The sequence below is a fragment of the Trachurus japonicus genome, chromosome 21 (genome assembly GCF_045865225.1).
Source record: "Trachurus japonicus isolate A0001 chromosome 21, Traja_1.0".
Classification (NCBI taxonomy): domain Eukaryota; kingdom Metazoa; phylum Chordata; class Actinopteri; order Carangiformes; family Carangidae; genus Trachurus; species Trachurus japonicus.
Genome location: NC_140927.1, coordinates 25,609,996 through 25,628,093, shown reverse-complemented (window position 1 = coordinate 25,628,093; position 18,098 = coordinate 25,609,996). Strand labels below are relative to the sequence as shown.

General features: G+C 41.9%; 1 protein-coding gene across 1 annotated transcript; it reads right to left on the bottom strand.

Annotated features, from left to right (window-relative positions):
* Positions 1 to 5,401: 5,401 nt before the first annotated feature.
* lonrf2 (LON peptidase N-terminal domain and ring finger 2) lies at positions 5,402 to 17,777 on the bottom strand. Its single transcript, XM_085764209.1, has 13 exons — positions 17,679 to 17,777; positions 16,037 to 16,790; positions 11,526 to 11,644; positions 10,549 to 10,671; positions 10,251 to 10,406; positions 9,730 to 9,955; positions 8,901 to 9,000; positions 8,630 to 8,744; positions 8,210 to 8,331; positions 7,911 to 8,097; positions 7,660 to 7,794; positions 7,178 to 7,327; positions 5,402 to 6,253 (listed from the first exon to the last, which is right to left on the bottom strand). The coding sequence occupies exons 2-13, from the start codon at positions 16,785 to 16,787 to the stop codon at positions 6,095 to 6,097; spliced, it is 2,343 nt and encodes a 780-aa protein (XP_085620335.1). The 5' UTR covers positions 16,788 to 16,790; positions 17,679 to 17,777; the 3' UTR covers positions 5,402 to 6,094.
* Positions 17,778 to 18,098: the final 321 nt, after the last annotated feature.

Genomic DNA, 18,098 nt, shown 5'->3' with positions numbered 1-18,098 from the left:
CCAGATGATAATTGCTTCATATATAGCCTACAGTTTGTCTGTGCAAATTGCATCTGTGTGTCACATCTTCCAGGAATGAGCTGCTGCACCCTGTGAGGATATAAAAGTCCACTGTATGGTGCAGTGCTGTGTAACTTCTGCTTTGGTGTGTGAGTCTCTCCTTTGTAGTTACAGTAAAGAGAGGAGGGGTGCCCCACACACCCATCCAAGTATCACCCGCTGGGTGTGCCCCGGCTTTCATGTGTTATCTATAGCAGGAATATTTCCAGAACTTCAGGCTGCATGGTACGTCCAAATTACTGAGTTTATTCTAGACCTGGAAACTTGCATTCATTATGTTTGTTAGACTGCAGAGAGAGGAACGGAGAGGGCCACTGAGGTTCAGTCCTACAACCTCTCTGAAGCTCAGTGTTTACTGCTCAGATTTAAGCTGTTTTCTATTCTGACCCTTCCCTCTCTCCTTTTCCGTCATAGTCTCAGTCGCTTCTTCATCTCAAACCATATAATACAAGGTGTTGTTTTCATTACATATGACAAAATATGAGATGAATTTTTCTTTTTAGAGAAGTATTTCTTCAACTTCTGCATTATTATTCTGCCAGAGAGTGGATATTGACTTTCAAATTTGGGGATGCTAAGCGAGGTGTAGAATTGTATTGTGTATTTATTCCTAATACATTCAGTTTTCCTTTGAACCCATCATGTGCATCTCTCTCTGTTATTATACTGAGTGACTGCTGGGCGTTTTTTTATTTCACTGAACAATGTGACGAACGATGCAAACAATTCAAACAACACAAGTGACCTGGCTAAACCTGAAATTAGCACCATTGCTGTTAAATCTCAGTTACACACACACATACACACCCACTGCAGTGAAGAATGACACACCTTCATGGTGGACAATGGCTGCCAGTGTGGCCTTGTCAGGTATCAGATGTGATGGATATGAACGTATGTACATGTTTGTAATTTTAGCACCATTCCCATAATATATGTGCACTTTTTTCCTTCTATACCTCATAGGTGTAACAAATAACCATAACACCACTTCTTTTTGGGTTTGGGGACATGTTCAATACTCCAGAGTTTTCTTTGTAGAAGGTGCTCAGTCAGGTTTTCTGATGCACATTGACAGCCAATACATTTTATAACCGCACAATTTGTACAAAGTTAATTACATAAGCTGCGGAAATGCGGCACGGGCGAGACTTGGGCAACACCCAGAAGAACCTGTCTGTGGGAACTATTAGCTCGGATGTGGCAACTCCTGAATCCATCCCAGGCCTTTGTGTGAGTGTGTGTGTGTCTGGGGATCAGTGTTTGGATGGATTTGACGCTTTGCAAACATTGTCTGTTTGTGTTTGATATGCTTCCTCTTGTAAGCTTTGCTCTAAGTGTGTGTGTGTGTGTGTGTGTGTGTGTGTGTGCAGTTATATAAAGAAGGTGAGTAAGAGCTGCATCACAATGTTGGCTACGTATGGCTGAAGCTGGAAAATCAGGCTTGTCACCGTATCACTGTTAATATTTAAAAAAGAAAAAAAAAAGGATGAAGTTGAAGCAGCTCTACCTCTGCCCTGTTGCCCCTGAGCAAGACACGTAACTGTTTCCACCTCCGGTCCGGCTTTGCCAGGACTGAAGGAGTGATACTGCATGAATGAAAACAAAAAAACAGGGAGGTGCAGTGCAGTGCAGGGTGGTGGGAGGTGAGTCAACTTTCCCTAGACAAACAGAAGAAAAAGAAGAAGAGGACGTGACAGGTGGATGAAACCGTATCCATGGCGCTGACCTTAGATAATAAAACTGTATTGAGGTTTAACCTTTCTAGTCTCACTGATGTATTTCCCAACCAGAGGCCTCGTGTCTGCTCTGCTGCTGCTGCTGGTCTGAGGTCAACGGCTCCCGGTGCTTTTTGAGCCATTATCTTAAAGAGATAAAACACACCCTTCACAAAGGTTGTAAAAATCTGTGTTGTTGCTGCAGAAAACCTGCTCCTACCAATAAAACTGTCACGTCAACTCCCTCGCCCCCACCTGTGATCGTTCTTGTAACTTCATTACACATAAGGCCTTAAAGACACAACAAAAAAAGCATCCATAAATAAACACATAAAAATGAAAAAAAAAAACATACAAGGTCCAAGCAAACAAATGTCATACGGCCGTTATACCTGAAAAAACAAAAGCACCAGATGGAGCAAACAGCGTACGAGCAATTTTTCATCCTTCCTCACACGGACAGGATTTCTACCTGCTGGCAGCTGAGTCAACACTCAGGTAATGGTCAGATTTAAAATTAGATTTGGTCTCTATGTGTGTGTGTGTGTGTGTGTGTGTGTGTCTACAAAAGAGGAGGAAAAGTCCAAAAGTATAATTTCCTACAAGTTTTGCATGTGCTAGTCATTTATCATATCTGCATGATGTTGACTAGAGCTCAGTCATATACTATGCTGTCAAAACATACTGGATGTGTTTAAAGTGAATATAAACAGTGTGTTTCAAAGACATTGAGTATTTTAAATGACTTTGCTCGTTATCAATTAATAATTTGATCTAGAAAACTTTTCCCTGGTGATGTCTGCCTCTGTTTGTCTATGAACTGTGAATGAACCCAGTGCCCCCACTATATTCAGCTCACCTTGTTATTCCACTGACAAACACTGCCCCCCTGTGGCGAGCAGCTGCAGCTGAGTCCTGCAGAAAAATAGGAGAGAAAGGGGAGAAAAAAAACAGCAACATCCAAAAACTCACTTTGCCCAGCAACAGCCCCAGTGTTGCAGACTATACAAAACCCCAGAGAGAGAAAGAGAGAGGAACAACAGGAAGGTGTTTATTGTCTGTGGGACAGCAGCTGATTAAAGGCAACAACAGTTCAGACTCAGTTTCCCTCCCTCTACTCCTCATGTCTTGTTTTTTTAATCTTAGTAGTGACGGGTCCACGTCAGGCTCCGGGGGAGATCAGCTCCGCTTCCCTCCCTCTTAGACTGGAAATAATCCTGTTTCAAACTGGGTTAGTCAAAACCATGTATCTCTATGAGATACTGAATGTCATGTCGTGGTATCTGTATCTGTCTTATCTGAACATGTGATGTCTCATGTCTGGACCTCTGTCTCTTATCATTCTCAGTTCCCACACATAATATTTCATCTTAACCCAGAATATTTTCTATTTATTGTATATATTGTGGTGATCATTTAAGACTCTGGCAGCTAATAGCAGTCAAAACAGTTCACGATACCACTACTAAGGTGCAAGATGTGGCCTTTTCCTCATCGTTGTGTGGGAGCAGTTCAGAAAAAAACAAACTTGTGTCTGTGTTATGTTATCATTAAGTTTGTGTAGGAACCTGTCATTATCTGGAACAAGCGCCTATATAACAATGTATGCAATTAAGAGCATGACATTTAGATATAAGAGAAGAGAAGGATGCTGATGTTGCTGCTGCTGTGTGGGATGGATTGTTTATCTAGTTTATCTCTCCACAGGATGATACTGTACATCAAACCATCTTTTGTTCTTTCCCCTCAATAAAATAATGAAAAGAAAAAAAAACATCATGCAGAGACAGAACTAAATGTATTTTCTTTATTTGCAATAAAAAATAAGTAAAAGAGCTCCCTTTACAAATATACCAGGGAAATGCAGCACATTGTGAACACCGCTCCCGTACAGAGAGCCCGCGACTGCAGTGGAGTCACAAACTTTTGGAAGGACAGAATCATACAGAGAGCTCGCAGTGCATTTACGTGCATGACCAATAATGCAATTGCAACCACAGCTGTACTTAGAAAACATCTAAACCAGCTGAACAATACTGTGACCCAAGACTGGTGGTCTCTTTTTCCTTCTTCCGAGCTGGTACACTCGAACTGATTTTAAGACTAGCAGAAATAGTTACATCAAATCCATCAACGTTTCTTTCAGCACTCATCCTTCCAGACATTAAAGGTACACTGGAGAATATTCTCGTAAACACGTACAATTATGATTTGACTGGTTCTCACCAAAAAACAGAATGAATCCTCGTTGGCAAAAAAAAACAAACATCTGCACAACTCATGTTGAGTATTTTTAAACTCTGATTGTTTCCATCAGTTAGCAATCTTCTCTCTCTCTGCATGTTACCACAGCCAGATGTTTATACATACAACCAGAAGTCCACAACGACTCCTGTAATCCAATCAGCACATTAATTTGTGTTACAAAGTTATTGCAATTATTTTTTATTCAATTTCAAAGTATCCAGTTGAGAGTTTTGGACCACTGGCAGAGCTTTTGTGTTACAACACGTCCATGCACCCAGTTTCACCTACAGTGTCCACACAGTACAGTATTGCATCAGTAAAGGCAGGGAGAGTTCAAAAATATTGTAAAAAACGAAACCACCTCTTTCTTGTAAGAAAAAGAAAATTACTCAACACGTCTGTCAGGCCTCTAGGATACACTCTCGTGTTTTGGTGAGAAACAACAACAACTAATTGTTTGCGAGAAAACTCCACAGGGGAACTCTCAAGTCCATGCATTGCATTACAGTGTGCATGTAAATGTACTGAGAGAGAAATATAGAGAGAGAAAGAAAGAAAGAAAGAAAGAAAGAAAAAGAGGTTGAAACGTTCCTTAAATAAAACATTAAAAAGGCCTCCGAGTTACATTGATATACATATAAATCACCCAACTGAAAATTTCACCATACACATACACTTAAGGGCATAGCAGAGAGAGAGAAACAAAAAAAACCTATGACTATGAGTCTGTATCTGTCCCAGAGATATGCTACAATAGGACATACTGTAAAAGCTCCAGATCCACTGAATCTGGGAGGATGCATTTGTTTCTGTGTTTTCCTAAATGCCACTAGAGCTTTCTGTGATCGCCCGACTTGTGTTTTACTGTTCAATCACATGTTGAATCTTCTTTTCAGGAACAAGTGGAGCATGTTGGTCTGGAGTTGCACTTATTCCAACACACACAAACACACAGTAGTTTGTGGTGTGTTTTTTTAGTGTGAGCACGGGCATAATCACAGTCCTATCTGATGAGTATCCGCTCTCTCTGAGCCTTTTAACTTTCCTATGAGACAATATGAGGTACACGGCTGCTGCCCGGTTGAGGCGGCAGATATAAAGTTCCAAGTTTTTGCACATGAATTTTGGCTCAGTCAGGAAGATTTTGAAGTGAGGCAGCTGTTTGCCGGTGCACATACAGGAATTTGACCTCATGTGCACCGCGCCAAACGGATTCTATAGATGTAGTGGGGAGGGGAAGGAAATATAAAACAAAAAAAACAAAAAGAAAGACACCCACATACTACAGCCAGACCCAGTACATTCATGTTTGTGTGTTTACCATCATGCCAAGTGTTCTTGTTTTTGTTTCATATTTCAGAAACTGAGTTTTAGTATTGATACCGTACCTGTACAAGCTGTCATAGATGAGGATGTGGAGATAGAGAGGAAGGGGGGAGGAGGAGGAGGAGGAAGCACGGCTCTATCACAGGGCCGACTTCTGTTTCAGCTTATGTGAAATACTGCTTTGTAAATGCATGTAAAGTGAATTCCTCTTGAAGCTAATCCTGAACCTGATCCGTTCCTGCTCACAGTGCTCGTGTGATAACAGGTTTTTGTTTTTGTTGCTTCATAACAGAGAGTGAGGAAAAAATCTCCCCGAAATGATCGAAACAGAGGTGACGAACGAAGAGGTGAGAGGTCACTTGTTTTGTTTTTTTTAATTGTCTTGTAGTTCAATTTCAGCCGGGAGGGGATGGGTGCATGGACTGAACCCCCGCCCGGCCCCTTGCAGCAGCGTCCACCCCCACCCACCACCACACACTCTCAGACAGACCACATGACACAGGAAGAGGTTCATGAGCATCTGAGAGAATGAAATGATGTAGAAGTCGATGGGTGAGGGGATGAGTTCAAACATGTGTCAATGAGTGGATGAATCAGTCAACGAAGGGCTGAATGAGAACCGAGAACATAAAAATAACAAAATAAAATAAAATAAAAAACATCATGAGTGAACCAATTGCTGAACTGCATAGAAGCCCGAGCGTTTTTTCCGGTCAGTCTCCACCGAGTGTTCTGGACAGAAATCACCGCGGCCTCTTGCGTGTGACGAAGATGAGGACCCGGCGGATGGCGATGAGACGGTCCTTGAGGGAGGTCATGGCCAGGATGGTGAGCTGGGCTCGATTCTCCAGCGGAAGGACAGCGAGTAGCCACCAGCACCAGGCCGGACCGCTGGGACTGCCCTGCAGCGAGGAGGAAGAGGAAGAAAGATAATCAGATGATGACTAAAACTAAAACTTTCGTTCCTCACAGGGCTTTGAAAAGAGAGTGCGTCTCTTTTGATTTCAGAGGCTTCAGAGCATCGTAATGCAGCTTTTCATGTGGTCATCTTCCAGCTCAGTTACTCCAAACCACTGCTTTCACATAATATGGAAATATATTTTCCTCTTTTCACTACATTTGCAAATTTGGCTCAAATTCTAGGAGCAAACAAGAAACAGACGAGCCCCTGAACTCACTGTACAGACATTCGCTATCAAAATGTGACTGATCCTGTAAACATGGATGTGTCAGTAAGCAGAAGTTTCACTATTTTCCTGCAAAAACTGTTACCATGTCTGTTTTCTACTCTGAATACTCACAATAACTCACCCAAAGTAAGTTATTTAATTAAAGTTCTCGCTTCTGCCGTAAAGCAACCTTGAGTTTTGCTGTTTTTCACTGTGAGCAGAGAATAGCAAAGAGAAACCCTGGGGCAGCTTGAAGTGTTTTTTTTGAGTGGAGACTGGAAACTGCCACCTTCCCACCATGCCTCGCTGCTCTAGGAAAATACCCCGGGCTTCTGCTTTAATGACACTGGCTGGACACGGAAAGTTCCTGCTAAGTTTTTAAGCACATGATGTTCAGATTCATATTTTCCTATGATAGCAGAGTCATAGTCAAACACAATTAGCTTTCAAAAATTCATGAGAAGCATCTACTTAGAAAGTGGAAGCATCAGTTTCTTGTATGAATTTAACCTTAAATGAACTTCTTTATTGTTCTTCCCATCCTTCAGTCTCTTTTATGCCATAATAAAAACTTAATACAGTCATGTTGAGACACTGATCTGTTTGTGTATTGGTGCTTAAACTCAGTGAATCTCTGTCACTGCAGAGTTTTCTGACCTGTGGGTCGGGGTCTTTGCTGGGAAGGTGTCCGAAGTGGCTGAGTATCTGGCTCTTCATGTTGTCTTTCAGTGAGGTGAACCAGTTGTTGGCCTGCTCGTACACAGAGTCGTGCAGCTTCAGAAGCTCCACCAGCGCCTCGCCCTCCACCTGATTGGAAAGACATTTCATTTCAGTTTTAATAAAAAACATAAATTAAAAAAAAAAAAGCAGTGGACAGGGGAAAGATGGCAGAGGTTGCAAAAGTTTCCAGTGGCATAAATCTCCACCTGACTGGAAAGGGAATGAAAATACAAAAATCAACAGCGTGTGTTCATGTGTGCAAAGAGAGAGGTTTTTCCCCTGTGGCAGCAGCTCTCTTCTTTCCACTGCTCAGCTCAGTCACGTTGAATGGTGACAAATAAAACCCGTGTTCTGCTCTCTGTGACATTTGCTTTGTAGCAGCACGATAGAAAGTGTGTGAAACCGTGTCCTCAGCTCACCTTCTTGTCCTCCAGGTACTCTATCTTGGCGGTGTTGTAGCCGTCTCTTTGGCCGTGGCTGAGCACCTTGAACCGCGACACGCCGATGGTGTCGACCACCGAGCGACCGTCGGGAAAGAACTTCACATCCCGCACCTGAAACGCAGTAGTTCATCTTGTATTTAGACTGAAAGCATCTCTGTTTCTTTGGCTGCATAAAGTCACGAGCAAACAAGTGACATCCTATCAACGGCTCTGCGACATGGCCTCACCTGCAGCATGCAGCCGTAGTCGGCGAAGCCTTTGAGCTCGTCAGCGATACACATGCCGAACTGCTTGGTTCCAGTCTCCATGGAGCGGCGGATCATGAGGCGGTAGCGTGGCTCAAACACGTGCAGCGGGCAGGGGATGGTGGGGAAGGCCATGGTGCACACGAAGATGGGCACTTCCTGGTTCAAGCTACGAAAGAAAAGGTGACATTGGTGAGACTTTGACATTTTGTGTGTATCTTTAAGTTTTATTTAACACAACGTAATGTTTGTGTGTGTGTGAGTGAGTGTGTGAAACTGACTTGGACAACTCCTTCATCTCCTCTTCATGGATTTTCTTCCTCTCTGCCAGCTCGTCTCCTAGGTAACGCTGCAGCACCTCCTCCATCAGCAGGGTCTTGTTGTAACCTCTTGTGGCCAAATACTGCAACAACAACACACAGAGACAATAAGGATCCTGCTCATTACAAACTCAGGGAGCAGATAACAAATCATCTCATTATAATTATTTCTGTCAAGATTTCCAGAATTAAAGGTCAGAGAAGAGAAAATACCCTCAAAAACTCAACATTTTAAATCCACTTTTCAATTAAAAATGATATTTGCATTAAAGGGAGTATGATGAAGTCAACTGATTCATTTTCTATATCAATAATATAATATAAAAATGTAAAATCAGGAGCATTAGAGTAACAGTGGACTATGTGTATTCCTGTGTGTACCTCAGACAGATTCTCCTTGCACAGAGGGCAGTTGGGGTTGTGATCCAGGCAGCGCTCCAGACATTTGAGGCAGAAGGTGTGTCCACAGGGAGTGGCCACGGGCTCGTAGAACAATCTGGAAGGAAAATAACCAAAGGGACAATATGCTGTAACAGCTAGAAACTCAAACATTCAAATGTAAGTCTGTAGTTTTGGTCCTAAATGTTGCCAATATCTGCAGGCACGATCTGTGTGAGTGTGTGTATGTGTGTGTGTTGGACTGTGCGGTCACCTCATGCACAGAGAACACTCCAAGTCTCCGCTGTCCAACAGATCAGCAGGAATCATCCTTCCTCCGAACACCGAGACTGTCTGAACACTGCTTCCCTCATCTGCAAAAAATTAAGTACATATAATATAAGTCATTTTTTATTAATGAATTTAAAAAATCAATAACAATTAATAAGAAATTGTAGCTGAAGTTATTGTAGTTCTTTGTAAAATGGTGTAATAGCTAACCAGAATTGCATTCAACATTTAACTGATTTTGTAACTTGGTATATTTAATTAGTCTGACTCAATAGTGAACCAAAACTTTGATAGCAATGAAAATAAATAAATAAATGTAAAAAAGATTATTCTCTTCTAGAGCAGGGTTTAAAAAAAAAAAAAAATTTCCAATTCATTTCAATCTTCATTTGAAAGATCCCATATCTATTCATAAAATCCTAAAATCAGTCTTTTAATATATGCCGCATTCTATTTGTTGCAGATCTGTGCAAATGTGTACATTTCCATTCACTTCTTAAATGTACACATTGATTGAATACTTGTGAATGTGAATTAATGTAACTGCTTCTGGATCAATTTTTTATGTAGACATTTATATTTTCAAAAATTCACCAGGTTAGAGAGACTGAAATATCTCTAAATGAGTCAATATTGAATCAAATCGGGATCTGAATCGATTCAGTAAATCAATAGCGATACCCAGCCCTGTTCTCTTCTGCTGCTGGTAAAGTAACTTAGCTGCTCCATTAGATTCAGTAATAAGATACTTTCATAAAAATAATAAAAATAAGCATGATAAAAGTGAATAACTTATTTTCAATGAAACTCACCAGGTCTGAGGAGTTTAGAGGGGGGGTTGAAGGGTGCTGAGGGTCCATCACTGCTGTGTTTCCTCTTAAGGCCACCAGGGGGCGGCGGCAGTGCAGCCAGCACTTGAGCCAGGCTCTTGGTGCTGCCTTCGCCTTCAGCAGGGTCGGATTTACCAGGTGTGACAGCGGACAGCGCGGAGGACGAGTTGTCCACTGGAGTGTTTTTAGTCACACTGAACTCTGAGTCCTGGACACAGACACAGACACAGACACAGACACAGACACAGACACAGACACAGACACAGACACAGCGATTAGAGCTCCAGTTATTCAGAGCAGGGCGATTATAAAAAGAGATGATCCCCTTCGACAGCCGCACTTTGCTCCGGTGCAACACACTAATCAAAATGTCAATACAAAATGCCAACTGTGGTGGAAACAGAAAGTATTCTGACAGAACATGACTCTCGGCTGAATCTTCATCCATCTAAGACACAATCCATTATCATTAATCAATTGGCTGTGTGTGTGTGTGTAGTTACCTGTGAGGAGGAGCCAGATCTCTGTGTGAGCGGCCTCAGGGATCTGAGCAAGGCAGGGGGTTTGATGAGTCGGGTGGCCAAACCTCCCTGCAGAGGATGCACCGGCGTTGGCAGGTCCTCGTTCTCAAACACAGAGGAGAACAGCTCGCTCAAGACCTGCAGAGAGGAAACAGAAGGAAACACTCCTTTAATTTCACAATTCGACAATGACTTTTTTTTGCATCATTTACAAGATTTTATTCGAACCAATGTGATTCAGAAAATGAAGATCTCAGATATGTAACTGAGCTGGTCTTACCCTCTGAGCCTCCAGTTTGACTTTGGTCCAGTCCGGCTTCAGCGCCACACACTGGAAATACTCCTGCAAGGCCTCATCGTTGCGACTTGCTTTACTCAGCGCCGTGGCTTTTAGATAATGACCCTGTAAATCAACAAGAAGTGTGATTGAAGCAATCTGGTATTTTGTTCTACATGTTAAAGGGTCAGTGACAAATTAGGTTGGCAAGATAAGAAATTGAGAAATATAAAAAAAAAAATTTTTTATAAAAACATACATCAGATTTGTTAAAATGTACATTTTGTGTTGACATGCACAAAGCCCTCGTAATGTCAAATGGTGTAACCACCAAAGATTGATAAAATTTATTAACCTACAGTGGATTTAAGTGAACTATTGAAAATATATATTTTCTTCTGAAAACTTTAAATTTAAATAGATTTTTGCTGTATTTCAATATTTACATTTTAATGCATTTTGACGATACTGACCAAGGCATATCCTAAAAACATCGCTTTTCTTATAATAATGTGACAAATTATGTAAAAATTGTCAACAATGTTGCATTGCAAAAGTTGATTGCATTTATTCCACATTTGAGTCCAGATTTATTTTCCTGTATATACCTAGTCAGATTTTTTTGAAAATATATTGGTTGGGTTGCATCAAGTCATTGACCCTAGCAAAAAAAAAAAACCCTAATGTTACCCTAAGTTCTTGTTATACATGAATCCTAAGTGACATGTGGAATCAAGTAATTGCATTTTTACCAACACCACCCTCCCGGAAGCTGCTTTAATTATAGCAAACTCATCCATTATCCCCTTATGGATCAGATACAGTCCTATAGTGGTAATGCCACTGCTTACAAGTGACCTACAAATTTCCATTTACAATAAGGCGGCAAAGTCTTAAAAACGTAGGTCAAGTTGTTTCAAAATGATATAAATATATTCAGTTCTTATTTTGCAGATCAATTTCAAACTTGTTTTTCTCACCTTTGTCCATTGAGGCTTTATACTACAGAGGCTGTTGGCGTCCTGCACCGCCTGGCTGAAGTTCCTCATCTCCATGTGCAACTCCGCCCGTTGGAACAGCAATCGGCCTGAAGAGGGCACTGCACACCACAGGAAACACATAACACACACACACCATCAGGTCACTGGATAGGCCTCCAGGGGTTGGACTAGCTTTTCTAGGTCTGGAGAAGTAGGGCAACATTGTAACATGTGGCATGAGCCCTATTTCACGTGTCAGAATGCTATGTAACTTGCGTCGTGATAACACGTCAATGGGGTGAGGGGGAAATTAAAATGAAGTGTTAGTCATATAACAGTCATTACATGGACATGTTATCAAACCAGTCTGTATGTCACATAAGCAAATAATGCCCTACTAAAAGCATGTTATGCACCATCATTTGGGCTTTTTAAGAGAACATTTTAACTCTCTTTGCTGCGCATGTGTGTGATGGTTATCTTTTTTCTCCCCTGATGATTATTTCATGCGGTTAGAGCAAAGGAAAACAAGGTTTGCTTTGGTGATACTGTTCATTTTTATCAAGAGAATGTGTAATCAGACATCCATCACACAGGAACCAAACTCTTTCTGTGTTTTCTTGAGAATTAACCCCAACTGAGAGGTCACTAAAAATAAATTAAAATGAACATCTAGAAGCAATAAAAACAAGGAAATAAATAAATAAATAATCAGGACTGAGGAAGACTGCTAAAACTCACAGAAGGAAAGTTCTGCAGAAGATTAGATGCAGTTTATTATCGTCTCTTCTTGTTGGTTATGCAAGTAAACTTATTTCACAACTTATATAACTCTTGTTTTTTATGCTTAGTTTCTCCTGCTCTACTTCAGAAGCATTTTTGTTTTTTTTGCTTTACTTTGCTTGGCTGAAGGATAGAGACTATATACTTCAAGAGCAAAAAACGCACTCATCCACACAGACGTTCAATGGTGTCGTTAAGGTTCATCAGGTTGATGAAATGACGACGCATTGTTTGGAAACTCATGGGTGGAAGATCAGATTGTGAATTGTTTTAGTTATTTAAAATCTCTCGTCACCTCAGAGCTGAGAAGGTCAGGCATGCAGAATCGGCAGCAACTCAAGCACAAACTCTAAAAGCAGGAACAGCAACCAATATGTAAATGTTACCCAAAATGCTGTGCTGCGACTAAACTCTAAATGATACTAATGATAGAGCTTGCTGAAATCTATATTACTCTGTCTCTCTCTCTCATTTGATTATGACCATTGACTAACGAGTTGGCAACATATGTATGGGCTACTAAAAAAAAGAAAAAACAAACAAACTTTGTGGTCATAGCTCACTGCAGAGAAGTAATAACTGTTTGTTGAGTGAAGAACAAACATCATTACAAAAGTCTACAAACCTAACAGACAAGGAGACATTAGCAGGGCCACTGTCTGTTGAAAACGTCATAAGTGTAATTAAGTTTTGTGTAATGCATCGAGGAGCATCAGAGATCCGATAGAAACTCTCGACAGTATATAAACTTAATCAATTCAAAAACAGGCAGGTTTGTCGAGCTGACTCTGCTCCATGTTCATGTCTGTGCCCCTTTAAAAAAAAAAGATATTACAAATGGCTCCGAGTGTTGAATTTTTGCGTGTGGTTTTGTTTCAAGTCCGTAATTGCAGCAGCTTGATGAAAGGCGTTGCCGTCTTTCAGATTCAACGTGAGAAGCTATTTGTCTGTTTCCTGACACCAGTGTTGTTGCTGCGAACTCCAGGAAGTGGTTGAGTGAAAATGTGAGTTCTCTGATCCTGAGTTGAAGGAAACCAAGATTGTTTTTCCAGAAAACTACCAACTCTGACCAACTCTGTAATTTACTCTGAGTGTCCAACCGGCTCAGCGTCTCTCCTGTTACTGGCCCTGAATATCAGTTATTGATCTTCTTGAATACTCATTAACAGAATCTGCCCTGAAAAAGCATGACTTCTGACTGAAGATTTTAGAAGGGGGCTACATATATTAATTTTTAATGACTTTTAAACAAAGTTGGTTTTGGGCTACCTCGAAGCTCATCCTGTTTGTTGCTGAAAAATAAATAAATGCAACCACAACAGGGAATCTCTCCAGCATGAGTGCATCTCGATCAATACATCTAGCTGAAAGAACGATACAGACAAATGAGTCGGCTATCACCAATATCCATCCCTTAAAAAAGAAATTAAAATGAGCAGTGTGGGAGTACTGTCGGTATCCTACAACAAGTGGACGGTTGGCTTTAAGGGCAACGATCCACTCTGCAAAAAAATGTGGATGCTGGTGATGATAGAGAACGTTTCCTCCATGCAGATCAAATATTACGATTTTTTTTTTACTTTAATCCCTATAAAAAACGGTAAGTATTTCCAAACCTCAGTCACCGGCTGCTATATCTGTCTGTTAGTAAGTCAGAGGTTACTGAACTGATGACCCCGATCTGGCCCCATTAAAAAACAGACTCGCAAACTATTCTGGCTGGGGAGTCGGTTGACGTAAGCAAATGCGTGTGTGTGTGTCAGTGGTCAGTTAAAGGTTACAGACCGGTCAGTCTGTGCACTTATTGCAAATTATGAACTCTTTTGATAATGTTTGAGAGTACTTAGAAAGGCATTTCTTACCATTTTCAGATTTCTGAGAAACCAAACAATCAACTGATTAACTGTGTGGAAACATCCAGCAGATTAGTGAGAATGAAAATGCTCATTAGCAGCTAGAGTTGAATTAAAAAGAGCTCCACCTCAAACAAATCACGCTTTCAGATTAATACATGGGTAATAATAGTCTGATGATCATCTGTGAACAACTGTGACAACTTCAACTCTATTGAGCAGGAATTATAATAATAATTCACATTTTCATGGCTGTGAATCTGCTCTGGGTTAGTAATACAGTCATTCAACCTGTAAATACGTAGCTTCTCTCCATAAAGACACAATCATTCAGCAAGAAGACTGAAAGAAACTGGAGGTCATATCCTTTTTTCACCATTTTTTATCCTGTTTTGTGCATCTCCTTTCTCCCTCTGACAGTTTATTTCTTTTCTTAGCAGTACTATGCTGTAAATTCTCTGTTATCTCCTTTTACAATATGAAAGCTTTTAGAAAAACGTAGGCAGAGGTGTTGCTTTATCATGCAAAATACGCCTTATCTTCTTCCTCGTACCGGAAACTCATCATTTCTATCACTTCCATCGTGTAAGTGCGATATGTATGTGCGACACGTGGAGACGGATTATCATCAGAGTGGGAAAAACGCTGCTGTGTAAAAAAAAAAAAAAAAAGGCACAGGCTGGAGAACAGCTCTGTTTCTGGTGACATCACGAGCACGTTACACTCATCCTGAATCAGGGACACCAGAGGGCCTCCTGCTGCCTTTGTTGGGAAAACACAGACAGACACAAGCAAAGCTGTGAAGGCACTCTGTTCTCCTGTCACCCAGAGTCCTTCACAAGACAGAAGGCATGAGTCAATATTGATCCGGGGAGAGACGTATCAGGGAAAAGATGCCGTCTGTATGGCTCAAAAACGACAAAAAACAGAGACTGGGGTGAAATCCTTGTGCTTTACATTCACATCTCCGATCAATTTCTTTTAACTAATTCTTTATTTGAACACCTGAGATGAGCCGGTGGGACCAAAGGCTTGTGTCAACCCCATCGAGCTATTCGAGGACCAGCAGGAAATTAATTTTTAATGTGACTCTAATATGAGGGCCAGAGGTGGGGAGAGGTCAGTTCAACTTTCTCTGAGGATTCAAACTGTGCAACATGAGACTTGCCCTGGCACAAAATTAAGGAAACACATCGGTGCACTTTATGTAACGTGCCGGGGGAGAACAGAACATTCTGGATTTGGGCTCAGCGGGTTCAGGGGGAAAAAACGACAGCATAATGTGACAACCACCCAAAAGGAATATAAAACAGACTTAAAGGTGTGATATAAGTTGCTGTTTTGTTAATGAAGAGGAGCTACTACAGTGCATCACTGTGAACCTTCCCCTGAAGGTCATCGAATACATCTTATGAAACACCTTTGGTAATGGGAGGAGGGCGTCCATCTTGGTCTGTCATAACTAAAGAATGTAGTTGTATAAGGTGAATAATGAGCAAATAAACACATTATTTTCTGGATAAAATGGGGTCAAAGCAGCTTAATGAGCAATTTGTGGTCAGAGAGTTCACATTCCTCACCCATAGCTATTGTATTATAAAAGGTTCAAATAGAAAACGTTGGATTCATGTCCAGGGTAGATCAGATGTGTGCTACTTAGGTAATGACTGCCCGTGCGTCATGTAACGCCTGACCCCGACAGTCTGAATAGGTAGGAGCGCCGCCACCTGTCGGTGACACCGGGAAGCTGGACTAAGAGAAAGTAGGTCACCTGCACTAAACACTATAGTTATGCCAACAATATGTCACGTTTATCACAAAAAAGTTGTGCATTATATGTTTTTTGATGCATAGATGAAGTGTAGTTTATCTTACCTAAATCCACAGCTGCGTTGTACTTCTCCAAAGCATCAGCCAGACTCTGGTTTTTCCACAAGACCTCTCCCTCGATCCAGAGTTTCCTCGCTTTGCTCTCAGTCGCAAAGAGTTTATCCAACAGGCCGCTGAGGACGACGTTTAATCTCCTGTAATTTGCCAGTCCATCTTTTTTGCACAAGCTTTGTTTGCAGTGTATACAGTCTTTGACAGTTTCATCCTCCAAGCAGCGTTTGCAGAAAGTGTGTCCACACTCCACGGTTGTGGGCTCGTGGAGCAGACACTTGCAGAGGCGACATGAAAACAAGTCCAGGGCTTCATCCTCCTCACACTCCCAGTTAGTCTCTACCCCATCTTCCCCATTGCTGCTGCTGCTGTTGCTGATGGTGATACCATGGCCGGGGATGCCCTGCTCTTTCTCACGCAGAGTCCGGGCGATGTTCTCCACCAGCAGGGGCAGCTCCTCCGGCCGCAGCGTACCGAGGCTGGCCGCTATGCAGTACGAGTCCAGCGCCTCGGATATCCGTCCAGCACGGACCAGAGTGTCAGCCTTCCGCAGGCACAAGCCCCTGTCCGGGTGCTGGAGGTCTGAGAGCTGGGAGCTGTAGATCTCCACGGCCAGGCTGAAGTCCCCAGCCCGGTTGGCCTCCTCTGCCACCTCCAGCATCTCGGGGCAGATGCCCGCAGCCCCGGGGCTGGAGAGCGGGTGGACGAAGAGCTCGCCCTGGTGAGACCTGACTGCCGTCTCCATCTTCTTCTTCTCCCAGAAAAAGGGAAAATCAGATACTTAAAAGACGGTAAAGAAGATTCAGGTTCACTGACGGTCTGGCAAAAGCCGACCCAGCTTCCACTGCTGCTCTGAAATCATCATACCGCTACTAAAAGTCTAATAAAACCTGGGCTTCTTCAGTCCGACTCTCTGGAAGTAGGTTAGGACCAAGTCCGAGTCACACGACCCCAACCCCAATAAAACAGGTCGTGTGTATAACATTGCTCCTCATCTATGTCAAAGTCCCTCGAGTAAAAAAAAACTGTGATGGTCCCTGTGTCGATGTGGTTAGCAGAGGGAAACACCGGCCACACCGGTTTGTTTGTTGTGGAGGTGGAAGGTCGGTGTTATAAAACACACACTGTCAGCTTATCGCTCGCTTCATAACAAGGGGGCGGTCTGATACTGCCTCTTCGTTTACAAACACAAACTTTCCTCAACCAAGTCGCTTTAAAGAAATAATTATAATACAAAAAAAGAAACAATTCCTATGAGCTTTTTAAAAAAGAAAAATGTTTTAGTCCAGTTTGAACCAAAGCAGGGTAGAAACCCTCTCCAGCTTACTTAACGTTAGCAAGTAAGAAGCTTAAATTTCCATTCGGTCTGTTGCTCTAACTAACAATATAAGCTCAATAAAGTCCACATTTTTAAAGTTTTAAAATAGTTGACAGTACGTGAAAGGTAGAGGATACGTGTATAGATATTTTTTGCTACAGACCCACTTGAATGCCCCCGTCTTCTGCTGGACCGCAGCAGCCGATGTGTTTTATGTAAGACACCCCGGAGCTAATGCTAACGTTACAGCGGCGTCAACTGGCGTCGAGCTCCGCAAAACCAAGTCTCTTTTCGTCCAGACGGAGGTCCCAAACACACACACTCGCTTTCCCGTAACGTATCCGAGTGTCTTCATCATGTCCTCGTCTTAAAAATTAAAAAAGTTGAAGAAGCTCCGGCTAAAACGGAAAACATTTCACTACGGTTCTTCTCCATCTTGGCTCATCTTTAGCTTCAACGGCTAAAGGTTGTTGTCGCTTCGCTGGGATTTCATGCAATTCGCCGAAGCAGGCAGAGGGCCGTCACGTGACTCACGAGGCGGCCTCTGATTGGTCGATTATGTGGCTCACTTATATAACGCAATGATATTGTATAACCTCTTTACAGAAAACAGTCAATGAGTGGCTGTGAACTTCAACTAAATACAAGCCCACACAGTCGTTGGGTTGGGTTTTTTTTATATAAGATTTGAGTTTATAATATCGCAGCAAGATATAATGAAATAATAAGGGGGGGGAC

Bases quoted from the DNA above. Each gene is read 5' to 3' on its own strand.
- lonrf2 (XM_085764209.1), bottom strand. From the start codon at position 16,787: ATGGAGACGGCAGTCAGGTCTCACCAGGGCGAGCTCTTCGTCCACCCG. The intron at 11,645-16,036 runs GTAAGATAAACT...TGTGGTGTGCAG, and splicing joins CAACGCAGCTGTGGATTTAG to TGCCCTCTTCAGGCCGATTG. The intron at 6,254-7,177 runs GTCAGAAAACTC...TCCTCGCTGCAG, and splicing joins GCAAAGACCCCGACCCACAG to GGCAGTCCCAGCGGTCCGGC.